At 40.2% G+C, this 27429-nt stretch overlaps 1 protein-coding gene across 1 annotated transcript; it reads left to right on the top strand.

Annotated features, from left to right (window-relative positions):
• Positions 1-909: 909 nt before the first annotated feature.
• On the top strand, positions 910-26664 carry nisch (nischarin). Its single transcript, XM_085354502.1, has 28 exons — positions 910-1069; positions 2124-2207; positions 2710-2892; positions 6093-6141; positions 6722-6885; positions 6986-7081; positions 8802-8897; positions 8992-9144; positions 9952-10020; positions 10251-10436; positions 11201-11329; positions 11536-11649; positions 13853-14039; positions 16312-16430; positions 16775-16869; positions 17763-18038; positions 18321-18616; positions 19011-19225; positions 19425-19837; positions 20491-20660; positions 20764-20827; positions 21008-21146; positions 21368-21518; positions 21718-21837; positions 22680-22841; positions 23218-23390; positions 23820-24010; positions 26321-26664. The coding sequence occupies exons 1-28, from the start codon at positions 989-991 to the stop codon at positions 26646-26648; spliced, it is 4503 nt and encodes a 1500-aa protein (XP_085210628.1). The 5' UTR covers positions 910-988; the 3' UTR covers positions 26649-26664.
• Positions 26665-27429: the final 765 nt, after the last annotated feature.

The raw sequence follows: 27429 nt of genomic DNA, 5'->3' as shown, positions 1-27429 counted from the left end.
TTCATTCATTTTTTCACCACAGGCTCTCCAGTTCAAAATATGTGTATTTAATTCAATTTTAGTCAACAAATCAAACACAATGGAGGACCACATCAAGCCTGCAAATATGCTACAGCACAGTGACCCCTTGTGACCGTTAAATGGAGTGGCTTAAAACCAACTAAGGAAATTAGGCTTATCTTTAATGTAAGCTGTAGCTTTAATGTAACCCATCCAAGAAAATAAATGGAGATGTGTAGCAGAGAGTGTAGCAGACTTTTTTTAAACAAGATTGTTTAACACACCCCAGAGCCGTATAAACTACACAGGGATAAAGCTGCTGAGCCATACCATGAATACGTGGGGACGAGCTGTTTAAGCTAGGTTAGGTTAGAGTGACTAGAATGGACAGGATTAGAAATGAGTACCACAGAGGGACAGCTCAGGTTGAGCAGTTTGGAGATAAAGTTAGAGAGACGAGGCTGAGATTATGTGCAGAGGAGGGATAGTGAATATACTGGACAAAGGATGTTGAAGATGGAGCTGCAGGCATGTGGAAAACAGAAAGACTACAGAGGAGATTCATGTGAAGGAGCCCATGCCGACGGCTGGTGTGGCAGAGGAGGGTGATGGGGATAGGGTGTGTCAAATAATTCGCTGTGGGGAAACCTGAAGGGAGCAGCTGAAACACGAATCGGGGTGATCAGTTCACCAAACAAGGCGTGGCTATAGTAATGACACATGCTCATCTCCATATTTTAATATAACATCATTTATTTATTTATTTATTTATTTTCAAGAATCAAGAAAAGAAAAAAGCAAACTTTTTTTTAAAGGTGACTGTAACTAAACAACTTTTAAATAAAGTTTTTTTTGTCAGCCAGTCACCTGCTTCGTTCAGCATCATAACAAACATGGCGGCAGGAGGCGGCTGACTGAAAAGGAACGCTATGCATCTTTAGCAACCGTTTTCCTCAGTAATAGATAATCTGCTCTCGTTGATCACAGCATGGAGCCTGTCCCGTTTACGGAGGAGGTTTCGGAGAGAAAAGTATCTGTTGTCGGCTCAGAGTTGGTGGAAAACTACACTGTAAGCTCCGCTCCGCTCTTTTTAGCTTAATACCAGTTAGCTTAGCTTGTAGCTCTCCCGGCTTCCAGGTCTATCGGAAAAACAGCGAGTAATATTTCTGAGTTCCCCAGACAGTGGGTGTGTTGTACTGGACTTAACATGGAGATGGATTCGGGCTTTATGTCTTTATTCTTCAGAGCATGGTAAAAGCAGCCGAAAGAGCAGCTCACAGGCTAACTGCTAACTGCTGCCTTAATTTTCACACACGGTTTCGGTTGGGTTACAGTGTTTCCTCTTGAATGTGTAAATCTGATAGTCTTTTACGGATTCAGTCATTTTCTGTTCCTTTCTTGTATGACAGTGTGCTGTGTGTTGTAACACTCTGTGCTATTTAATGTGGCTGATAACCCGATTTGCTCCTGTTGCCTCTTGTAAGTTAAATCCTTTCTCAAGACAGCAGGACAGAGAAAAAACATCAGATTTTGAATTGATTATTAATATAGGTCACTCAGCTTTAAAAACAAGTAATGTCACCACACGTTTTCATCTGAATGGAGCTTAATATGGGAGAGTGATTTGTTCACATAATATTTTTTTGCCATGTTTTTCTGAATTGAAGAGATGCTTTTAATCCACAAAGAGCCTGAATGCTTGAATTAAGTGTCAACTGTCCCCCTAGTTCAATACATTTTTATTTATTTTAGGTGTGATACATTTGACGATTTCTGGCATTTTTGTCTAGTGAGTCACCACATAGCCACCCTGACTGCATTTTAAATACAACAGCTGTACGTTGAAGTTCTTCCTTCAGGAAACATTTGGGTTCATCTGATCCTGGAAACAAGCAAACACGTATAAGTGTGCTGTGAATTTTCTGTTATTTGGTAAAATGTTTTAACGATTTCATGAATTTAAACCCACTTAAAATGTAATTGGTCAAGAATATTTTATTATAGTCTTGGTGATTTTCCTTTGGCAGAAATTCCAAACCTCTTTGGTGGAGATTAAAAATTTTTATATGCAGGAATCCTCTGCTGGGTCACAGATTTTAATATATGCTTCTCTGATGTTTCAGGTCTACATCATTGATGTGACGGATGGACAGCACAGGTGGACTGTGAAGCACCGCTATAGTGATTTCTACGACCTCCATGAGAAGGTAATAAAGTGGGCCAGTGAGCAGCCTTATGCCACCATCAACAGTTCAGTTTTTTAGTCTGAATTCTCTAGTAAACTACAGTCACAGGGCTAACACAGAGAGATGGACACATTCACACTTATGAGCAATTTAGAATCACCAGTTAACCTAACCCCTGATGGTGGATTAGATTCCAGGCTCTTCTTGCTGTGAGACAACAATGCTAACTACCTTTAGCACTTGTTGTAGTTTTTTCTCTCTCCTTTTAATAGGACAATTTACTGTCTATAAATTGTGTTCATAAAAATATCTCTAACAATTTCCTCAAATTTTTTTATGCCAATTTCTCTCTTGTTTGAATGGCATTCTGATAAGTCTTATCAAATTACAATGATATAAAATGGAGAATAGCTACAACTTTTTATGCTCTCTGCACCTAGGAAACATTTGTTTCTTGGCTGCAGGATTGTTTTATTATGAAAATCAAACCTGGTTTTACTCCTGATGTTTGTTTCCGCTTAAGCTTACGGCAGAGAAAAAGGTTGATAGACGACTGCTTCCTCCTAAGAAGATCTTGGGAAAGAACTCAAAGAGTCTGGTGGAGCGGCGGCAGAAGGAGCTGGAGCTCTACCTGCAGACTCTTCTCCAGCAGTTTCCTCAAGCCACGCCCACACCGCTCACCAACTTCCTACATTTTCATCTCTATGTGAGTACAACCTATAAACAAGTGTGCAGTTCATGATTTAGAATAACCTCAGTTTGGAGTGGAGGTCTGTTAGGTCTTCACTACAGCAAAGAAAACAAGGTCAGAGAGTCATGCTGGTTGATAAGATCTAGATCTAGATTAAATCTGTTAGACACTTTTGAGATAAAGACTTTGTGCAGACTAGTCAGGTTCTTCAGACAAAACCAGTCAAACACTTTTTTTCTTCCTATTTCAACATACGACTTCGTGTTGAAACAAAACGTTAACTGTTGACACAGCAAGACTGAACTATTGAACTATTTAGTTTTGTCCTGCTGTCTTGATTAATTGACCTTATTTTGTGTTAAATGTTTTGCACTTAAGTTTTCCAGCTTAGAGTTTTTTTCTTAAACAGAGAATCTACAAGCAGTAGCAGTAATATCTCATTTTTATTTTTAACCATAACATATTTACATCAGTTCATCTCTCAAATATGCTCCTGATTTTGAGAATTTCAAATTTATAGAGCCAAAGAATTACAGTATAATACCACAGTAAAACAGTTTTTTATCTCTCTTGAATGTAAAAGCATTCCCTTCGAACAATCAGCACAATTACAGCTATCGGTACGTATAAGCTTCAGTATAACATTATAGAAACAGGTTTCAAAACACTATCCTGAAGTGACATAAGCCCAAACACATGGCACCCACTCCTGAGAAAAAGTCTCTTCATTTAAGATTAACGTCAAAGCAGTTCATCACAGTAAACACAAGACACCATCCATCAGTTATAGGCCTGATTAAACAATCTACAACATCGTATTTAAAAAAGACTCATAATAACAGTATGTGAGGATGTAAATCATGTATAAAATATATATAAAGTTTAAAACATTATTAACAATTTAACCTCAATCGCAATAAATTACAGACAATGTTTCAAATAAAAAATACTGAGCCCTTTTGATGAACTTGAACTGAGTGTATTTTATTGGACTCTCCTAAATAATACAAAGAAATTATTTAGTAGCTTTTATGAAGGAAAGTCATGGTGAAGTGGACTATTCTTCCATTTAAGGGCTGCAAAACGTGCTGATAAAGTCTAAAAAATACATCATGTTTGTACGTGTCACAGTGTTTTGCACAATGAATGCTGTGTTTGTAAGAATTGATCACGTCATGAGTTTGGCTGCAACTTTCATCCCGAGCTCTGAGTCACTGTCAGTTTTACAGCCTTCTTACGGATGAAGACATTACCCTCGGTAATGTTCTAATCCCACAGCGTCATCCCAGCAAACAATACTGAATAACCATCTTTAACTGGTCTTTTCTCAACGTCTAGGCTTGGTTGAAAACTAATCCCAAAGTTCACTGTCACCTTGTTAGATTTGATAGCTAGCCTGTTTTATATTAGCCTTATACAGAGTTCAGCAAAACAAAGCCCTTAATTTAGCCAAGAGTGAAAACATCTAAAAAAAACTGATCATGGATTTCTCACTCTGTGGCTCATTTCTCATCATACTGAGCTGACTGATTATACAGGTTAACATCAGGAGGCAGAGAGCTGATGGTTTTGTTAGGTTTGTCACAGTTTCACACGAGTTCATCATGCAACAAATTTAGATGTAGATAAAATCTCAATGCTACACGAATGGCCCAGTTGCCCATTGAAAGAAACCACTGGGGTCTCTGTAAGTGAGCTGGGCTGAACAGTTGATAAAACTGAATCCATGTATCAAGAATAACTATTATATTCTGTTTCTTTGTATTATATAATTTCTGTGACTTAATTTTCTTTGATAGATCAGTCTTGTATAACACACACAGTGGTTTGAGGCTTTGTGATGACAGAGACAGTGATCACATTATGGCGATAATGGATTAACAAAAAGAGGCCACTGTTTGAGAAGCCTGCACGGCAAAGCACACACAGGAAAACCTCTCATGTGACTTGAAGTGAACAGCATGTGACTGTAGCGGATAACTTTGTTTGGAATGATAGTGGGAATCTGTATCTTCTGTTTAATGTTCGGTTACATCAAAGTGTAATGTGTTTGAAAGGAAGACAGCTGACAGATCCAGGTGTCTGCAGGCAAACTTTTTTAAAACATGGTTGCAGGTTGATTTGTGTTAATGTTATTTGAAGTTTTTAAAAAAACTTTTGTGAAAGCATCAGTAAAGAAATGATGATCAGCCATAGTGATGGGAATCATAAACCGGTTGCATTTGCATGGCTCCAAGCTTTTTTTGTTTATAGATCATTGCTGGTGTATCTTTCTGTCATTTTGCATTGTTTAACAGTGACGTAAAACTCATATCAGTGGAGTTTTTGCATACCTCAGTCACATGCAAGCGTTTCACTTTGTGTTCAGACTCAGAAACTTCAAAGACCTTTTTTTCCCCACATAGAAAATAGATCAGGAATCAATATAGAGTGTGACCTATGATCTGCATCTGTGTCAACATTAGTATCAAGTCAATTTACAGTAGAAGAAACAGAATTAAAGAAATATTAGTAAAATACAAGGATGGTAGGGGAGAAGTTACAATAAAGACGGACTTTTAAGAAACTGAAAAACGTTGAAAGGTGATTAAAAGTGATTCAGTAATTCAGAATCTAAATGTAATATAATAAAAAGCTTGAATGTAAAATGGGCGTAGAAATATTTTCTATTTGCTGTTACTCACAGACGACGTCTAACAGATGTTAGAGAACCTGAGGAGTAGCAGCTCTACTCTGAGCCCTTCCCAAATGACTGGACTCCTCACCCTATGCTAAAAAAGAGCCGAGCCACCCTTCGGAGAAAGCCTGTTTCCACCGCTTGTATCCGTAATCTCATTCTTTCCCCTTAAAAAGAGCTAACAATGAAAGTGTTAACAAAAAGATCGGGCCTAGATTAACAGATTTAAGGTATTTGTCAACAAAAATGCTCCATCTGGTGGCAGATGGTGGCTAACATTTACAGTGCAACAATTTACCAGCACTGTGCATCAGTGACAGTGTTAACAATTAGAATAAACAACTACTATGTCTGGTAACAGACTAATGAAAATAGCGACGATTATATAAAATCTTATCTCAGGTGTTTCTTATTGTGTCATCGTCCAAACACGACCTAATGTTGTTAATTCAGTTAATTTGTAGGTGATGGCTCCATGTTCAAGTAATGACAACTGTTAGTTATTTTAAAGTTAATATAATTTGTTTTGCTCTTCCAGGAAATCAATGGCATCACTGCAGCACTGGCAGAGGAGTTGTTCCATAAAGGTAGGATAGCAGACACAGTGGACCTGCTTTAGAGGTCTTGTTAACATCTGATTTGTAAATAACCGTTTGAAGCTTCCTGCAAAGAAAATAACAAGTGTGTAGACCAAGGGTGTCTTACATGTGACATGTTAGGGTCCAAATAGGCAGACAGTGTATTTGCAGTGTGTGAAAATTGTATTGACCTCATTCATAATTCTATTTTTTTTTATTGAAAATGTTTGAATCATAAATATTGACTCCTGTGTGAGGATGCCACTGCAGGATTCCACTCAGCATTTATCGAAAGTTAAAACGATTTCTAGATTTCAATACGTAGTAAAGAGTAAAGTACAACTGTGTGTAGCTCCATAATACTCTAAAATTGTAATATACATGTAATAACTGTATACTCAAGCAAAATAAGATAATATATAAGATTTTTTTCTAAATGTTTAAAAAGATGGTTCATGTTGTTTATTATACATTTAAGTAATTGTGGAGCTCTTTTTTGTTATTGTTTGTTTTAAAATGAAAAGAATGAAAAGATGAATTTGACACACCTGGTTTGTACAGTGAGCAGTGTCACACTGTCTGTCTGTAGGTGAGCAGCTGCTGCAGGCCGGCGAGGTGTTTTCTCTCCGTCCTCTGCAGCTCTTCTCCGTCTCCCAGCAACTGCGGATGGCCAAACCAACCTGCTGCAATGGCGATGCCAAAACAGACCTGGGACACATCCTCGACTTCACCTGCAGGCTGCGATACCTCAAGGTTATACACCACTTATACACCAGAAATCCCTGTCATGTCGTTTCCCTCTGAGCATCAGAGGTGGTGAAGGCTCTCACTGGTTTTTGTCTTTGTTTCTCAGATTTCTGGTACCAGAGGTCCAGTAGGAACCAGTAATATTCAGGAGGCGAGTCTCCCCTTTGACCTGTCTGTTTTCAAATCCCTGCTGCAAATAGAGGTAACTGTCTCTCTGTCCATGAAATATGTTTTGTCTGTTTTTATGTACCGTATTTACCGCACTATAAGGCGCACGTAAAATCCTTAAATCTTCACAAAAATTGACAGTGCGCCTTATAATCTGGTACGCCTTATGTATGAATTTTGGTTTGTGCTTACTGACCTCGAACCGGTTTTATGTGGCACACTATGCTCAAAAATCTGTCAAAAAAAGATTTTTAGTGCCACTTTTTGGAGCATTACGGTTACCATTGCCAGGAGCCTCACGGAGTAATACATACTGTGCTTCAACACAACATTACCGTGTTGTGTGTGTATAACGACTCCAAAATGGCACCCGCGAAGAGACACGCTTACGAAGCTGATTTTAAACTTCGAGCAATTAGTTATGCAGAAGAGAATGGAAATAGAGCAGCTGCCAGACAATTCGGCATTAATGAGTCCATGGTGCGCAAGTGGAGGAAGCAAAAAGATGACCTAAAACAAGTAAAGAAGACCAAAAGGAGTTTCCGAGGGAACAAGGCACGATGGCCGCAGTTAGAGGACAAAATTGAACAGTGGGTTATTGAACAGAGAACAGCAGGTAGAAGTGTCTCTACAGTCTCTATTCGACTCAAGGCAACAGCGGTAGCACGTGACATGCAGATCAACGACTTTCGAGGGGGACATTCTTGGTGCTTCCGTTTTATGAAAAGGCATAATCTCTCAATCCGCACAAGAACTACTGTCTCACAGCAACTGCCAAACGATTACAAAGAAAAGTTGGCCATTTTCCGCACGTACTGCCAGAATAAGATCACTGAAAAGAAGATCCGGCCAGAACACATCACTAACATGGACGAGGTCCCCCTCACCTTTGACATCCCCGTGAACCGTACTGTCGAGAAAACAGGGACCAGTACGGTATCTATACACACCACAGGGAACGAGAAGTCATCCTTCACTGTAGGTCTGGGCTGCCAAGCTAATGGCCAGAAACTACCACCCATGGTCATTTTCAAGAGGAAGACTTTGCCAAAAGAAAAGTTTCCGGCCGGCGTCATCGTCAAAGCTAACTCAGAGGGCTGGATGGACGAAGAGAAAATGAGCGAGTGGCTGAGGGAAGTTTATGTCAAGAGACCGGATGGCTTTTTCCACAAATCTCCGTCTCCGCCATTCACAGACACTGTAAGCAACAGATGAATAAAACTTGAATTTTATTCACTAAAATTGAAGCATACACTTCTTGGATAGACTCTATCTCACAACAAGCCATAGGGAATTTTGGGAATTTTGTTAAATTGATTCCAAAGGCACCAGCAGCAGAAACATTATTGTGAGGTCCAGTACGGGGACTCCAGTTAATGAAGACGAGGCTGGCAGAGCCTACGGCTGCCTATGAGTGGAGCTGATGCCTATAAATACCTGTTATTAGAGTCATTTGATGTCGAACTAAATTGTACTTTTTTACTTGGAAGATAAAAACTCATAAAAAGATAACAAACAAAATAATAACTTGTTTATTTGTTTCTTTGTGTCCACTGTGGAAAAAAAGCTCAGCTGTTGATCTGAATAATTTTATTTTAATCTGAATTTCACTTCAGAGTTCAAACAGAAAAAAGAATAGGAGATGCTGACGCAGTATCCCTTATCACTCTTTGAAGTTTATCCAAATGTAAATGATCAGTGGTAAGATAAGTCCTTCAGCTTTTAACAATGTTAAAAGCTGTGTCTGTCTTCAGATCACCGAGTGCAGCTCTCAGCAGATTCTTGGTTTGTCCTCTCTGAGGTCGAGCTTGGTGACGATGAGCATCCATCGCTCCACCGAATCTATGATGGTACATTTTAGATCAAATACAGTACATGAACAGTATTACAGTTGTGTGTTGCACTATACTGATACTGACGTGTTTCATTTATGTGACGCCTCAGTCTGTCCTCGTCCCAGAGGCGAGTGAGTTCTCGCAGTGGGAGCCTGAGGGGGTGGAGTCTGGGTGTCCGGTCACCGCTGTCATCCCCGTGTGGAGAAATCTCACCACGCTGGACATGAGTCACAACTGCATCAGTAGCATCGACAGCTCAGTGGTGAGACACACACCCGCCAAAACCTGCAACATCAGCAGCTTCACCCAGAGTTCAGTCAGTAATTATGTTTAAAAGCAGTTTTTGTTTGTTTTCCTCACAGTGAAATAATGGAAAAATACACCACATAACAGATAAAATGTTACATAATAACATTACCAGATGATACACATTGTAAGTTTTTGTCTGTTTAATTAAACAACATAATAATGTGAGATTTCTGCTGTAAGAAAAAATAGTTTTTTAAAAAACAAACAGAAAATTTCCACCCAGATATCGTAACACACTGATGGACAAAACCTAACACCAAACTACATAATGATGATTTTTTTTTTTCACAGCTCTCCTCTGTTATTTTCAGTCACAGAAACAAGCTGTTGCAGTTACAGCTCCTGAGAATCAGCCTATTCATTTACGTCCCCCGTAATGGACATGACGTATTAAATAGAGAACATCTTGGGCTTTCCATTGATATCTGATGTGTTCGGGTGGCCTCTTTTAGCCCCAAAGAGACAGGAAATCACAAAAGGTTCAATGGGAAGATTGTATATTCCTCGGTTTTGCGTGTAAATTATTAAAGGGGACATATCATGCTTATTTCACCATCATATTTTTTCATTATTTAAAACAATCCTTGTTTATTTTGTAATGGGGAAGTTTTTCCCAGTTTTTTAATGCCGTTCCTTTCAAACCAACTTTCTGCTTATTAGCTGTCACTTGCAAACAGAAGGTTTAAGCAGCAGCTCTGTGATGCTTCTGTGCTCACAGCCAGAGCCCCGTATCCCCACACTGAGTTTATTTCTCTTGTAGAAACTGATGCCTAAGGTGGAGTTTCTGGATCTGAGCTACAACCAGCTGTCCTCAGTGGAAAACCTCCAGGTATGTGACAGAATGAAGAATGAGGACAGGTCATGCCTCATATGACCGTCTGCATAATTCTTGAAACATCCAAAAATATTTTTATAGTTGATAAAATGAACAACGTTGTTATTTTCAGGATGATTGGACAATTTCTATAGTCTTAAATGTCACTGCAGCAATGTAGTGGTGTTAAATGTGTGTTATTTTAAAAAAATGTGTAAACAAAAATGACCACCTTGTGTTCACAGCACCTGTACAATCTGGTCCACGTGGATCTGTCCTATAACAACCTCCGGGTTCTGGAAGCAGCTCACACTCGTCTGGGGAACATCAAAACCTTGAACCTGGCTGGCAACCAGCTGGACCGACTGACCGGTCTCACCAAGCTCTATTCTCTGGTCAGCCTGGACTTAAGCCACAACCAACTGGCACAGGTAAGTACACCAAGGACACCCTGATGGCCATGTGGGAGAATACAAAAACATTTCTCTTTTCATGGTTTGTTGCAAGACGGCATATCTAACATTTCCTCCTCAGTTTTTTTTTTTAACATTGCTGTGTAAAAATTGTATTAAAAAACTAGAGAAAACAAAAAACATGTATATAAAAGATGTAAACGAGTATTGAAATGATTAAACCTGACATTTTATTCTACTTTACATAATATATAGGGCTTCTTCCTTCTCAGTTGGTATCCTTTTCTTGAAGAATTGCCTTAAGAAGTATAAACCTGCTGTACTTCCGAACAATAAGTCTGATCATAGCTTTAAAAAATAAATAAATAAAAAATCTTGATATTTACAAGAGTTCGTTAACACCTTGGTTTGTAAACGCCTCCAAAGATTTTATATGATTCCACTGTTTCACCCTTTTCTTAGCAACATTACTTATAAATTATAAAATACTATTTCATGCTTCAGTGTATAGAAATATTAATGGATAGATTTGCGGATAGATCATTTTACCAGAGCTGGATATGGGTTCAACTAAGAGGATTAAAAGTTCTGGAACTAGATCCAGGAATTAATGTAACGTAGAAATAATAAAAACTGAAAGACGTCCTCTTAATATTAAAAAACCCCCAAAAACATCATAAACGAAGTTCTGTCTGGACCAAAGATTTTGATTCAGGTGGGGTGTGCAGCCTTGGCTGAGGTTTGCAGCGTCATGTTTTCACCGTGTGTTTGTATTTTTCTAGTTGGAGGAAATCAGGAACATCGGCTCTCTGCCCTGTCTGGAGAAACTCAACCTGTCCAGTAACCCCATATGCATCATCCCAGACTACAGAACCAAAGTCCTGGCCCAGTTTGGGGATCGTGCAGCAGAGGTGTGCAACCAAAACCTACCACACAATATTATTCCTCCTATGCTATTACTGTTTCGGCAAACACAACTTTTTTTTCTCCAGTCCTTTCTGACTGCTCTTACAGTCAGAAAGGACACTTGCATCATCCACTTCACCACAGTGCTTGTCTTTCTGTTCTCCACGTTTTTATCTTTGTGTTAATCCTTTATTTCTTTCTATGTTTTTAGGTTTGCCTGGACTGTAATGCGACGACGGAAAAGGAGCTGGACACTGTGGAAGTGTTGAAAGCCATTCAGAAAGCCAAAGAAGCCAAAGATCGCATGAGCGGCAACGACAAGAAGGTAGACTCTGTCACCCTAAGGCCCACCGAAGGGCTTAGTGTCAGTTTGTGTAGTTAAACTAGCAGCATTCATGTAAGTTTGTGGTGAAACATGATAAAATTTTCACAGTACATATTATTATTGTCTAAAATTATTGAGTCTAAAACAATGAACAAATCTATGTTAGAAAGCTGAAAGCAGTTGCACACTGATCAGCCACAACATTAAAACTACCTGCTTATAATCATGTAGGTCCCTCCCACGCCCCCAAAACAATTCTGAGAAGTAATATCTGTATTTTTATTGATTTTGTGTTTATTAGTATTTTACATAACTGTATAAATCATGGGAAAAAGTAATATCATCACATGGGCATTACTGACATTTCCCTCATCATTACGAGGTTATTGTGACACTTGTTGTTCTGTCTGTATATGGGACCTCTGGGTTTGTCCTGTAGTGTCTGGCAGCAGATCCTTTGGGTCCGATGCATTGAGGGGTTGGGACCTGTGAGTCAGGCTTGCTCTTCCCCTTCCCTTTGACGGGGCGGTCACTTTACCTTAGGGGGTCGTGCCTGGACTGCAACAACATTTGAGTGTATCTCTGATTGTTATGAATGACTCAGAATTTCATTGTAACAAGGTAATTATCTTTACCTGTGGGTTTAATGTATGGCTGATTGGTGTACTTGAACACTGTGAGAGGAACCAAACTGATGTTGTGCACTGATGTCAGTCATATGTGACAGATTCTTGAAGTTATTATTGTAGGGTCTGCCTTACAATACAAAGCGCCTTGAGGCGACTGCTGTTGTGATTTGGTGCTGTATAAATAAAAAAAAATTGAAATTGAAGTCAGACTGTGCCTTTGTTAGTTGAACTGTGTCATCCTATCTTTTAGATAAATTAACCCCGAAACCTGCTGTAGTTGTTTCATAACTTTAACCTGATTGTAGCTCAATCAATAATCATGACGTGTACAAACCCACCAGTTAGATGTAACTAACATAGTTTTTCTGACATCGTATTATTTACTAACGGCTGAAGCCTTGAAAGTTTAGCAGAGGTTTTATTAGGTATTAATGCTAATTATTCAGTGTAAGGCGCTGTGTAGTTTTCTTGGTAAATAAGGAATTGCAGTTGGACACCACCTTCATGCTAACATTTTCTGATTGAACACATATTGCACATCAGCAGCAGAATTATTCAAAATGCATCAAATATAAATAAATCGTTCAGTGTGGAGATAAAAACTAACACACTGCAACATAACTGATTTATGAGCTAAATCTGTGTTTAAGCAGCTTTTGCGTAGTGCATCAGGACATGTATGTATCACAGGAAGGAAGGTAACAAGTTTAACAAATTCAGGTCAGGTAAGGACTTTCTGAATGACTTAGGGTTGCTGTTTGGATATTTAGCCTCCAAAGTAGTCTTTACTCATAACGGCCTGCAAAGCTTCAAAGGTTTCTCACACAGGCTACAAACACTGACCAAACTTTAGCCAAATTACAGCTCGTTTATTATTCATGAAATACATGTAATAATAATAATAATGCATCTCGTCTCATTTAAACAAAGCCATAATAGAGTCCGGAGTATTTTACTAACACTAATTCTAAAACATGCAGTAGGCTTAGCAAAGGGTCATAACTGACTCTGTGTGCATGACTTGATATATGCCCTAAGTCCTCATACATGTATCTTGACACCACTTAAGAAATTTTAAAAATATTAAGCTGATTCCTGTTTAAATGACAATGTTTAAAAGTCATTGACTGGGAACCCAGATATTTTAATATCTCTTCACATTTACAAAGCCTGTCTATAGGAACAAAATAGCAAAAAAAAGAGAGGCACACAGAATATTCACTGTAGTTTGTTAACTGTTGAACCCTTGGAAGCCTAATAGGAATAACCCTTAAAACTCTTTATAGAAGAAAGAGTTAAAGCTACAAAACCTGTCAGTTGTTTAAACTATAGGCACACAGATTTAGCTCATTAACTTCACTGTTATACAGTGGCACCAGACTGCTACAGATAGTTTGGTTTTTATGTTTTTTGTTTATATATCATCAGAGATTGTCTTTAGATCTTTAAAAAAAAAAAAAAATAGGTCATTTGTTGCTCTGCAGCTGAAGGAGCTGCTGGTCGTAGAGTTGTGATGTGATATGTAGATGACTGCTGATCTCTGAAGGCTTCCCCCCTCTCTGTCCTCCCGTCAGATCAGTGAGGAGACCAGGCTTTCTGCTGCTGTACCTCCTCTCCTCTCCTCCTCCTCCCCCTCCCCTCTCCCGGCCTCCTCTCCTCTCCCATCCACCTGCTCTCCCTCTTCTGTCGCTCCTCCCGCTGCTGTCACATCCTCCTCCTCTTCTACCTCTTCGGCCCAGCAGGCTGCCTGCCCCAGCAAAGGTAATCATGTATGTATCAGGCTGTGCCATGCTGAGGGAGGGGATGTTTGTTTTTGTTTCTAATAAAGGACAACAGCCAGATGGTTCAATACTACTTCTAAATCATTTATAAATTGGGCGTTGATCAACAAACTAGTTAAGTTATTGTGAAATGAATACGTTTGAGTTGAGTTTTAGAAATTTCTTTTTACGGCATCCTTGAGTTTCCTACAAAGCAGATATGATGTTGAATCCATGCCTAAAAGCAATTGTTGCATTTTATTACAGTGTGTAAAATCTCACTGCTAGATCACTAGCAGATATCAGATTGCAGTCAACTGAATTCTGATTTAATGCCCCTCCTAATTAAAGTGCATAATCCTAGCTACGGTGGCTGTGATAGGACAAACATGCTTCAGTCAGTAAAGAGTTAAAAAATATAAAATGTAAAATGTACCTCATAATTGCCACGGCCGGTCAACCTTCTGCTGCTACCGTTTGTGTAAAAAATAAATAAATAAATAATTGAATATAAGTACAGTGGTCCCTCGCTATAACACGGTTCACCTTTCGCGGCCTCGCTGTTTCGCAGACTTTTTTGTGTGCAATTTTGCATGTTGTTTTTTTGTTTGTTTGTTTGTTTTTTTACAGCGCATTGTGTTCTCCGTCCTGATTGGCTGTAGACCATTGTCAATCAATCTCGTGCCGTGTCTCCTGTCAATACAGGATGCGTCCAGCTTGTCAAATTTACACAAATCTTCGATCGCTAGCAGTGTGACTCTGAAGTGCTGTACTGTATGTTTGTAAGTTTTCTCCCCAACAAACACAACAATGTTGACGAAACGTCGTCACCTGCGGGTGCTTTTGGTTTCATTCTATAATACTGGACTTATTTTTCTACGAAGGTTTGAACTTTGAGAGTTTTTAAACAAGAGAGAATAGTGTGAAAATGTTGATGCCTGTCTGAGAAAAGTGTTTAAAGTGTGTAGTGAGGGGTTTTACAGCCTTAAAACATCTATAATAATTGAAAAAAATTAAACTTGGCTACTTTGCGGATTTCACCTATCGCGGGTTATTTTTAGAATGTAACTCCCGTGATAAACGAGGGACCACATACTAAATAAATCAGGAATAATAAAAAGACATGGGTGTGCAAAAATGTTTTCTGGTATTTTATGTTTTTACCCCTGAGTCACTTCAAAACTCAGGCTGCAGTTCACCTGTAGTGAGTGTAGGCTGTCCATCTGCTGTTTACCTCAGCTGACAATATGCCGGGTCTCCGCTACTTTTTACTCTTTAAGCTAAGTCAGATATAAGTGGATGAGTCAGTAAAGCTCATTTCTGTTGAGGATATCCTGAACTTTTCTGTCAGTCATGCGTCTCTAGCCACATACATAAAACGCGGCTAAGTGGAACAGTGATGAAACTGCACACAATGTAAAGCTCATAAACTGCTCTAACAGCTTTCTGTCCTCTGGTTTGGAGACGCTTTCTAAATAAAGACAAGTCTCTCTGAACCAAACTGTAAAGCCTTTCCTCCAGCTCAGACTTGGAAATTAACAGCTCTCATAACACTTAATTTTCACTCTTTTTAATTCTTAAATAAAATCTTGCTATATCTCACAACAAAAACCATTAAAAAAAGCCTGATTCCAGACCTCTGAATTACTGCTGGTATCATCTGTTTCCATGTTACATCAGGAATGGAGGCATCATCTTCATTGAAGGGACAAATAAACAGCTGGTGGACATTATATGCATACATGCATACATATGTGTGTATATGTGTATATCTATCGATATCGATATAGATCAATAGATAGATAATATAGTGGTTATGAAGGAGGTGGAGTTCAATAGAATTTGACCATTATAACATGGGAGTCTATAAGGATTGACTCAGTTATGGAGCCAGCCTCATGTGGCTGTTAGAGAAACTGCAGTTTTTACAGTTTCTGGATTGGCTTCATTTTTCAGCCCCAGAGGTTATAGCTTGATAATACCACTGCTGACATTAATGTTTTGCTGTAGTTCCCGTGACACCTGTTCATTAACCACCTTTTTACAAGATGTGGACACTAATCTTTTAAAACTAAACATTTAAGCATGTTTGCTGATCCTTATTTATGGCTATTATTTTGTGGAACGTAATTCCATTTGTTACTAGAAGTTTATGTACTTAAATTTAAATGATTTATCTTTTAACCAAGATGTGATACCCTCAAACCAAGGGTATCACACCTGCCAATGATTTCACCCCCAGCATCGCTGATGTGTTTGCTGTCCTGTTTCAGATATGACGAACAGAGAAGAAGCCCCAGTTCCCCCCAGTGTTCCCCCTCCTGTGGATCCTACACCTCCCTCTGCAAGCTTTAGCACCAACACACACCTCCCGTCTGCTGACTCTGCACAGGTTAAACACACACAAGCATCGGAAATGGGAGGGGTCTGTTACCATCACACCAATAGGATTTTAGTTAGAAGGGGAAGTGTTTGGTTAGATGGGAGGGGTAGTATTGGTTACTTAATTATAAATGATCTTAAATTACATGTATTACTTTAAAATCTTCCTGATATGTTTGAGGGTTGCTGCTAATTTTAAAGAATGCAAACACATCAAAGGAACACAGTAAAATTCTTATGATATTATCACTTTGGACAGGTGAAAGCACAAGACTGCACGTGAGGTGTTCAGGTGGAGGTAGATCTTGTTTAGAGTCAGCTGATCTTTATTGTTGTGTGTCTTTGTGTTTTCAGATGCAACAGCCGGTTGTCAGTTTGTCTGAACCCACTCACTCTGGGGCTTCTACAAGCATTACTACTGTTACTACTTCTACTTCTGCTACTGTATGGTCAGTATCAGATAATAGTGCTGTTACCATAACATTTAAAATTAAAATTGGCTTTTAACATCTAATATATACGGAGGTTATTGAGTTTCAGTGACAATAATTCAACAGCAGAAATGTGAGTGAATAAGTCTTTGTAAAAGTCTCACTATTCAACGACAGCAGTCTTGCCAATCTTGGTTTTCTGTTCATATTTGGATGTTCCTGTGTAAATGAGTTGGGATAGAAGCAAAGCTTTACATTAAAAAACAAACCAACAAAAATGTGCATCTATATATTCATTCACCAGTCAGGCCTGATTAAAATAATAAACTGAGAGGGGAAATAAGGCTATCCTCCAGTCTTACTTGTATAGTGCTTGAGATGACATTATTGGCTCAGTCCAGGGTGAGTGTCTCTGGCTCCTCCAATCAGAGCCGTGGACAAAATGCCACGCTAATTACACATACAATAAGAAAACGTAAAAAGCACACTTACCTACATTTTTACTATGATGATAATTACTTGAAATATGATTAGAGATATGTGGTTTTAAAGTGCTTTGAGTTCTCAAGGAGAGTAGAACCAGTCCATTCGCCATTTAGATAGACCTGCCAACACACTCCTGAAGCCGTTGGGAATTGGGGATTGTAAATATGCTCCCTGAATTCATATTTCAGCAACAGCACAGTATTAAACAGGTTTGTGACCCGTGACTTGTGGGTAAGGGGCGTAACCATCATCCTCTTTTTGGTGATAAGAGTATTTTCAGTGAGCTTGTATTTATCTCACAGTTAACACATAAGCAGGATGAGCTAAACCAAGCTGTGGTAACAGTATTTATGAGCTGACATTTTTATCTTATATTAAACAAAAGCAATAAAAACACATCTGTTTCTCCTCTCTCCCCCCTCCAGTTGTGTCTGCTCCTCTTCCTCATCCAGACCCGTTGAGGCCAGTTGCTCCTCGTGCAGTGCTGCCTGGTGTCCTCTGCTTCCTTCTCACCTGCTTTCCCTTTCCTCCTCCAACAAGGACTTCATCACCCAGCTTACGCAGCATCTCAGCTCCACCCTAAGGCAGCAGAAGTTGAAGAAGGAGGGGGAAGAGAAGGAGCAGGAGAGGGAGGAAGAGAAGAGCTCTGAATCCAGAGAAGTTCAGTCTCATGTAGAGGGCACTGAAGTGGGCAGCCCCAGGTATTTAAACCAGATATATTCTGTTACTGAATTTGAGGATTCCAGAGATTCCCACTGAATCTGCAGAGTCAAGGGGTTTCTGAGATTCTAAAATTTCTTTACTGTGTGTGAAATCCTCTATAATTCATCAGATCAGTGTTATATTCCAGCTGTTTTTAAAAGTTATTAGAGAAATGATCCTTTGGATGCATATTTATAACAACAGACAGATCATTTTAGATAATCAACTTATAAACAAGACCTGAAGATGACTTTTAGCTCATTCTGTGTTTATCACTCCAGTCTAGGGTCCACTGATGGCTACTTTGAGATGAGTCTGGATGATTCTGTGGAGGAGCTGGTCGGCCCCTCCTTCATGTCGCTCCCTGCTCCTACTGCAAAGGAGCCTGGTGGCCATCAGGAGGAGCAGAGTGAGGAGAAACAGGAAGAGGTCCAAGTCCGCCGGGTTCTGTGGTGCTACTGTGTTCAGGTGGAGGAGGAGGAGGTGAAGCAGAAGGTGGCATGCCTGGTGCTTGCGGACCAACTGTTGGGCCTGCTGTGCTCATCACATGATTTCACAAGGGCCAATCAGAACATGGGTAAGCACACAGTCTACATGCAGACTGGAGCAAACTTGGAAGCTGTTTTGTCATTTTTATCTCCATCTGAAGCACAAATTCGATTTAGAAGAAATCTAGTTAACTTCTACAACACTTCTGTTATAAATTAACTGAGACTAACTAGATTTTGATGTCACTGTTGGTTTCCAACCCGATCTGATGAGAAAGATATTAAAAAAAATCTCACAAGGTTTAATTTGCAAATTGTAAACACTGGATGGTTTGGCTTCTTAAATATAAGGATTTTTATTTTTTTATTATATGGCATATCTTTATGTGTTAAACCTTTGAGAGAACACTGCAAATGCATGATGTGTAGTGCTGTAATATTGAGTAAAATATTAAGATGTGTGTTTTGTTTTTCTGTCTGTAGACCAAGATCTGACTCTGCCTTTGGAGGAAGTGCTGTTCAGCCTCCAGGTGGACCTCCTGCTCCCGTACCCTCAGCTGTCACTCTCTTCCCAAGCTGAGCTCCCAGACTCCTGTCTTGCTTTTGGACTGCAAGAAAAACCAGCCCGTTGGTTCTACATCTTCTCTGAGGTTGAGGAGCTTCAGCATATTAGATCTGAGCTCACGGTGCTGCTTCAGGTCAGAGAGCGACACATAAGCCGCCTCAGTTTAATATTCAGATGCAGTCAGTGGTTTTGAATATTTGTATTTGTATTGCATTTTATCCATTTCAGATTCTTTGATTGCATTTTTAAAGATAAAAATAGAGCTGTGAGTTTATTTTATTAACTTACCATAAGTCATATTTAGAAACAGGAACATGCCTTCTTTCTTCCAGGTTGACCCAGAGCTCTCCAACACTTGTCAACTCCTTCCTCGCTCACTCATCAACTCCTGGGAGCTGGAGGAAAGTCAAGGGGCGCAGGGAGGCTATCCCGTCCTCTTCATGCCCTCCTCTTCGTCATCTGCCCTCAACACTAATCTCCTCCTTTCAGACATCTTATCTGAGGAGCCCAGCCTTCCCTCTCTGCTCTTCCTCACCCACCGACAACTGTGGGTGCTGAAGATGGACTTCAGAGAGCTGTCAGAAATAGAGAAGCCCAGTGCTGGCCTTCGTCATCTCTCCTCCTCCTTTTGTAGGCTAGTCCGTGTAGCCCTCGGCTCTGTGGTGCTTCACCCCAGAGAGAGAGATGCTCAGGTGGGGGACAAAGTCAGCAATACATCCTGCTCAGACCCACAACATCCCCAGAGGTAAAGATGGTGCGAGTGGATGGTGTAACTCTAGACTTGAACTCTGACATGTATGTTTATGTTCTAAATCGATAATTTCATTAGTTTATATAAAATTATTAGAACAAAGCAAAGAAATCTGAATATATTTCAGCACCTGAGGAAAAAAAGATGATGTGAAGTTCAGGGACAAGAAAAAGCTGTTATTATTAACCATTATGCCTGTTGGAGCGTTTACATAAATGTATAAATGTATGTAACTGGAATGTGTTGTTTTTAGTGTCATAAAACCACAACACAGCAATGATTTATTTAATAAAGAGTTTCTTTAAGCCAACTCTGACCTTATCTACAAAAAATATCTTTGTATTTGAAATGATGGCTACATTGATGGTTTTTATATTATGATTAATTGTGGTTATGCCGTGTCTAATCAGTAGATTGCTTTACAAATTAATCATATTCAACTTAGTGTGATTCCTCCAGATTTAAAATCATGAATCTCTACTATTTATTTATTCCATAACCTAATTTGAAACTCTTTAAGTTGAATCTTTTGTATAAATACTATAAATAAAAATAAACAGCAATAAACAAAACATTTTTTTCCTTGATTTTCTTTCTTTAAATCTGTGTGAATCTCTTTTTTTCCATCATCGTATTGTGTCCACTAGGAGGAGTCACACTGTGGAGCTGCTGCTGGGTGATCACAGGCTGCTGGTGTGCTTTCCTCTGGTCCAGAACAAGAGCTCCTTTCTGGGGTTGCTGAGCCAACGAAGGTCTGCTCTGGAGGGGCTGAAGGTGGTGGCCCTGCCCCGGCCCTCCAGGCTCTGTTCACAGCAAGGTGAGTTCTCACAAGGTGAAGACCAGACTCTATTTTTTTTCATTTTGTTTGACCTCTTCTGGTTTCTTTTCCAAGTATTACAGCTCTGTTGTTGTGTCCTCAGGTCGTTATAGATCCAGAGACCAGTGCTGTTGTACCAATACCAAGCAGTCACATGGCTCCAGCAGGTATAGCCTTTAAATATTAGCATCAAGCCTAGAGTAATAAAATTGTATTAAAGCGGAAAGTCTGCATTTCAACCACACCTTGATGTGGTTGACAGAGGAAAACCACAAAGAGCTGTGTCATTGTCCAGATATTTATGGACTGAAATGTTTTTCTTTTTGTTTTTTCCTTTTCTTTCACAGCTGGGACTCTTCCCGTCTTCACATGGAGGAGAACCAACCCTCTCCCCACCTCATTCCTGGTCTGTCACCGGGTCTGAAGCTCATGGCTGGACTGGGAGAGCAGCAGCTGCTCACCTACTTCCACAGATATATAGCACAGGTAAGAAACCCTTTTTTGAAGCATGTGCATTACAAGAAATCACTCTGAGTGATCACTTTGCTTGTAAACAGAGCTCAAATCAGAACACAGTAATTTTCTAATAACTCTAATAACTACTGTTTGCAGTGACTGTGTTAGATAAATAAACTTTAGGACAGGTCTTAAATCTTTATTCTATATTCTATGAATCATTTTTAAAATATATATATCACTTATATCAGTCTGAGGCGGAGGAGGTGAGACAGGTGCTGTGGCTGTCTGTGATTCTCTACAAATCTCCTGAGACTGAACTCACCTGCTGTCTGCTACTCTCCACTGATTCAATCTACTTCCTGTTGGAGGATTCGGCCACTACATTGGGTCATCACTCAGGTAAAATTTACTCATGTGACTGGTCCCCGGTCAACGGGACGTTTATCCATCATTGTGTCGAGTCATTCCTGAAATTTCTTTTCTGAATTATTGCGCTTTTTGCAATTGTTTGAGTTATAAAATATGTCTCTGAGTGGTGTCCCTGAGATCATTTTTGTTAAATCTCGATTCCTTTTTTCTTTCTGTCTGTTTCTGTCAGTGTTGGACATATCAGACTGTGGAGATCCAGACACATGTCTGTGCTGCTGTATGTCCATCAGACTCTCTGATCTGCTTGCCGTCAACGTTGGGCTGTTTGATCAGTACTTCAGAGTCGTAGGTGGGTGCTTTTACCCCTGTTCTCTCATGACATTCCAACATTATATTTTTATTCTTGGACTCAACTAGATTAGCTTTGCTTTTTTACTCGTACTGTGAGCTGTGTGCCTGTCCTATTAGATTTATCTCCTCTTACTGAACGCGCAGCACTTTCTCATAAAATAGAAATTTATTTGTGGTGATAAGGCAAGAGGCGTGTGTGCACGTAAAGACAGGAAACTGCAATTTTTTTTAAAGGAAAATAATAAATAATACCATTTATTAAAACAAAAAGAACTGCCTAAAATACATTAACACCCACTTTGTTACAAGCAAACCTGAGTCACACATCCAGCAGCTGCACATCAGCTCCACCATCTGGGAGAGCGTCAGTAGTGCTTGTTCTGTTTTTGTATGTGTAGGGACACATTCCTATAGTCAACCTGCTGCAGAGTGATTAGGGCCAGCTGGTCAGTGGCGCCCAAACTTTGAAAATGATAGTGATGGGTTTTCCACCTATAAATAGGGGATTTATTACCGGTAGATTAAAATTAAATAATTGTGAAAAAAAAAAAAAGTGTTATGAGTTTCCAGGAATGAACTGCGATTTAACTTGGAAATTCTTGAGTATTTTCTTTTTTTTCAAAGAGTGATGAGGAAATAGTGGGGGGAAAAAGCAGTTTGAAGCCTGAACTTTTACATTTTGGGCCATATTTAATATGCACATCCATCTATGTATGTATATTTGTATGACAGAAAGTAAGGAAAGATGTGATGAGCCCCCTTTAAGAGTGAATTGCTTTTAAATAAATAAATAATGTCTGTATGATTTTCTTAGCTTTCCATCGATTCTCCCTCCTGTAGGTCACTCAGCAGATCATGTGGTGTGCTGTCTGAGCAGGGACAGCTATGGCACGAGCGTTTTCCTGCAGGAGCTGATGTCAGCTCTCAGTCTGCAGCAGCAGCTTCCTCCTCCAGAGCCATCCGATCAGGACTTCTACTCGCAGTTCACCAACACAAGCACGGGTAACTCGGGCAACGGTGCCATCTGTTGTCCTAGTAAGAGTGAATATATAATATTAAAGTATAAAACCCACATCTTCTTAACAGACAGCACTTCCTCTCTGTATGGATCTTGATTTTCTCTGACTTCTTAGACTTTTATATATCATGACACTGTGAAGGGACTTATTCTTGGTTGCTTCATAGATAACATCATAGTTCAATATATTCAGTAAAGATTACTCCTTATTGTACAAAATGAAGAACTCAAGAATGTTGAAAAACATCTATTTAAGTGTTTTTTTTTGTAATGTATTATTTTTGACCAAATATAAAATCTGTACAGACCACCAGTAAGCAATGATCATCGTAACAAATGTAAATATGTCTCCCCCTGCAGGTAAGATGCAGAACTACGAGCTGGTCCACAGCAGCAAGGTGAAGTTCATTTATCCCAGTGAGGAGGAGATGGGAGATTTGACCTTCATTGTAGCAGAGAGGAAGACTCCAGCAAGCGTGGCGTCCTCCTCCCCATGCTCCTTTAACGTCCTGCTGTACCTGCTGGTCTTCCAGGTAAGAACTTCTTCTTAGAGAAACGTTGCACACAGGAGCGGAAGCAGGATCTTCTCAGGCTAACTCAGTGTGCACATAATTGCAGCCACAATGAGCTTGTGAATATAAAAGGATCTATAAAAGAGAAGCAACGTTGGATGTTCATGTCGATAGAAACGTGACTTCCAGTTAATGTTCACACTCCTCTGTATCTGCTAAATGTGTGAATGGGCTACTGTGGTAATAATGACACTGTGAGCATTTTGGATGACAGTAATTTGGCCTCCAGTAACATTGTGATAAACTCTTAAAGCTGTTTGACTGTTGCTGAAAACTGATGTTCTAGATAAAGAATCAAATCCAGTCTTGTTTTTCTGGTTTTATAATTCCTGTTTTCAATTTCTGAGCTTCTTGGTTTTCTCTATTTTGATTATGATTATTTTCCACCAGGTCCAGATCCCCAGCAGTCCACCCAGCCAAGGCTCTGCACTCTCAGGCACCTCCTCTTCTGATTTAGGCTCTGCCCGGTCTCCAGTTCTCCAGCCCAGGACTCTGATCCTAACCAGCACCGATGTGTTCCTGCTGGATGAAGACTATGTCAGCTATCCACTGCCAGACTTCGCTAAAGAACCTCCATCCAGGTGAGAACAAAGAAATAAAACCTTTTCAAACAGCCTGTATACAGGGGTGTTATGATAGAGCAGAATTATGCACGACAACGACCTTAAAGTGGGGAGGAAAGTCCAACAGGTATTAGAAAATTAAAATCAATTCTGTGTTCTGTGTCGCCCCTAAACTTGGTCTGAGTCACAAGTTTGCCGCAAGAAAAAAAATCGTTGTTTGTCCTCGTCTGCAACAGAAAAAGAGGAAGAAGAGGAGACAGAGACCAGCTGAGATTGTACTGTGCAGACAGCTTAGTCTGAAATACTGAAGGAAAACACACAGCTCAAGTCTGTGCTCAATGAAGCCAAAGAGGAGAAGCATCAATTCAGAAACTGTCAAGAGGAACAGGAAACTGTAACATACTGGCTCTTTTTGATTGTTTAGGTTTCAGTCCGACAGTTCCTGCTGATCCCGATCCCACATTTTACTGGCCCTTTGTTGTTTTGGTTCTCTTTATTCTCACATATCTTTTAAATATGTTTTACAGTCTGCACGCTCCATTTTAAGTTGTAAGTCCACCACCAGCATCACATTCCTGTTGTGTTCTCCACACCGTGGATAGAAGCCTCTTAGTTTCAGTAACCTCACATGTTTACTTTGATGTGAAAATAGACTATTCCCAGGCTCAGTACAGGGAGTGCAGAATTATTAGGCAAATGAGTATTTTGTCCACATCATCCTCTTCATGCATGTTGTCTTACTCCAAGCTGTATAGGCTCGAAAGCCTACTACCAATTAAGCATATTAGGTGATGTACATCTCTGTAATGTGAAGGGGTGTGGTCTAATGACATCAACACCTTATATCAGGTGTGCATAATTATTAGGCAACTTCCTTTCCTTTGGCAAAATGGGTCAAAAGAAGGACTTGACAGGCTCAGAAAAGTCAAAAATAGTGAGATATCTTGCAGAGGGATGCAGCAGTCTCAAAATTGCAAAGCTTCTGAAGCGTGATCATCGAACAATCAAGCGTTTCATTCAAAATAGTCAACAGGGTCGCAAGAAGCGTGTGGAAAAACCAAGGCGCCAAATAACTGCCCATGAACTGAGAACAGTCAAGCGTGCAGCTGCCAAGATGCCACTTGCCACCAGTTTGGCCATATTTCAGAGCTGCAACATCACTGGAGTGCCCAAAAGCACAAGGTGTGCAATACTCAGAGACATGGCCAAGGTAAGACAGGCTGAAAGACGACCACCACTGAACAAGACACACAAGCTGAAACGTCAAGACTGGGCCAAGAAATATCTCAAGACTGGTTTTTCTAAGGTTTTATGGACTGATGAAATGAGAGTGAGTCTTGATGGGCCAGATGGATGGGCCCGTGGCTGGATTGGTAAAGGGCAGACAGCTCCAGTCCGACTCAGACGCCAGCAAGGTGGAGGTGGAGTACTGGTTTGGGCTGGTATCATCAAAGATGAGCTTGTGGGGCCTTTTCGGGTTGAGGATGGAGTCAAGCTCAACTCCCAGTCCTACTGCCAGTTTCTGGAAGACACCTTCTTCAAGCAGTGGTACAGGAAGAAGTCTGCATCCTTCAAGAAAAACATGATTTTCATGCAGGACAATGCTCCATCACACGCGTCCAAGTACTCCACAGCGTGGCTGGCAAGAAAGGGTATAAAAGAAGAAAAACTAATGACATGGCCACCTTGTTCACCTGATCTGAACCCCATTGAGAACCTGTGGTCCATCATCAAATGTGAGATTTACAAGGAGGGAAAACAGTACACCTCTCTGAACAGTGTCTGGGAGGCTGTGGTTGCTGCTGCACGCAATGTTGATGGTGAACAGATCAAAACACTGACAGAAGCCATGGATGGCAGGCTTTTGAGTGTCCTTGCAAAGAAAGGTGGCTATATTGGTCGCTGATTTGTTTTTGAATGTCAGAAATGTATATTTGTGAATGTGGAGATGTTATATTGGTTTCACTGGTAAAAATAAATAATTGAAATGGGTATATATTTGTTTTTTGTTAAGTTGCCTAATAATTATGCACAGTAATAGTCACCTGCACACACAGATATCCCCCTAAAATAGCTAAAACTAAAAACAAACTTAAAAACTACTTCCAAAAACATTCAGCTTTGATATTAATGAGTTTTTTGGGTTCATTGAGAACATGGTTGTTGTTCAATAATAACATTATTCCTCAAAAATACAACTTGCCTAATAATTCTGCACTCCCTGTATACATTGGAAATGCATGTTTAAAGCACTAGTTAATGAGTTGTTTTTTTTCCTTAATAGAAATAAGTATAACTGGATGTTACTGACAGTTGCAATCTCTGCAGGGAGCGGTACCAGCTGCGTGAGGCCCGGAGGATCCGCGACCTGGACCGGGTGCTGCTGGGCTACCAGACGTACCCCCAGGCTCTGACTCTCGTGTTTGACGACCTGCCCGGCCCCGACCTCCTCTGCCACCTCACCATGGACCACTTTGCTGTCAGCTGCAATGAAGCTAATCCCAGAGGAGGTGTGGCCAGCAGGGGTGCAGAGGGCGAGGTGCAGTGGTGCATTTTTGTCCCGGGAGCCGACAGCAGAGAGAGGCTGATCTCGCTCCTCGCTCGACAGTGGGAGGTGCTGTGCAGCCGAGAGCTTCCTGTTGAGCTCACGGGCTGATTGGTTGACAGCGATGACAGACAAATAGGTGACTGCTCAGCTGCTGGTTGGTGGGTGGAGTCATCATGTGATTGGGTTCATTTACACATGGACTCAGGGTTTGATTGGTTTAATCTCAGTGTTGGGCCATGCGGAGGATGAACACAAAATGAAATTTCCTCCCTTTTTTGGTTAATAATTGACAGAAATTAATAATAACTGGGGTGGAGTCGTGGGTAAAAATATTGAGACTCACTGCACTAGATGACGAAAGCATTTCTGTGCTTTTGGGGGGGGGGGGGTTTCCTCAGCATTTCGGTTCTTTGAAGATGGAGGAACAGGCCACCAATCAAACACAGCTTAGTGAGACTTTATCCTGAGCTTAGACTTCTCACTATCAGTACAATTGCGGCCCAGTCAGATGACGGAGGGTGTCGACTCTGGTCAGAACACAAAAAGGGTACGTCATAATGGGCGAAAACCAGTGCTGTGACTTTGGTCCTTCCACTTCTTTGATGTTGACCAGTAGAAGCGCAGAATGCCACTAAGCTGTTTATAACTAAACATGATAGTGATGTTATCAGAGTTGTTTGGATTATTTTGGAGGACCCACGGCCTGAATCTGCTTTGCTCTCAACAGGTGTTTATACAGAAAGAGAGTAGAAGTAGTGACCAGAGACTGTGAAGCATCAGTGAAATTCAGCGACCTGTAGTGATGGGGTGCCAAATAGAAAAGGGTTATCAAGGCTAATGGAGAGCTATGTGAAGCAGAGCGGGGGGACAGAGTCACGCATAACACTTT

Source organism: Diplotaxodon limnothrissa, linkage group LG5, assembly GCF_057381915.1.
Source record: "Diplotaxodon limnothrissa isolate DT_005_m linkage group LG5, D_limnothrissa_male_GT1.1, whole genome shotgun sequence".
NCBI classification, from domain to species: domain Eukaryota; kingdom Metazoa; phylum Chordata; class Actinopteri; order Cichliformes; family Cichlidae; genus Diplotaxodon; species Diplotaxodon limnothrissa.
Note: the sequence above shows the minus strand (reverse complement) of the source record. Positions and strands in the feature narration are given on the sequence as shown.

Coding starts and splice junctions, on each gene's coding strand:
- nisch (XM_085354502.1), top strand. CDS start 989: ATGGAGCCTGTCCCGTTTACGGAGGAGGTTTCGGAGAGAAAAGTATCT. Junction 2,893..6,092: donor TCCTACATTTTCATCTCTAT/GTGAGTACAACC, acceptor TTGCTCTTCCAG/GAAATCAATGGCATCACTGC. Junction 11,330..11,535: donor TTGGGGATCGTGCAGCAGAG/GTGTGCAACCAA, acceptor CTATGTTTTTAG/GTTTGCCTGGACTGTAATGC.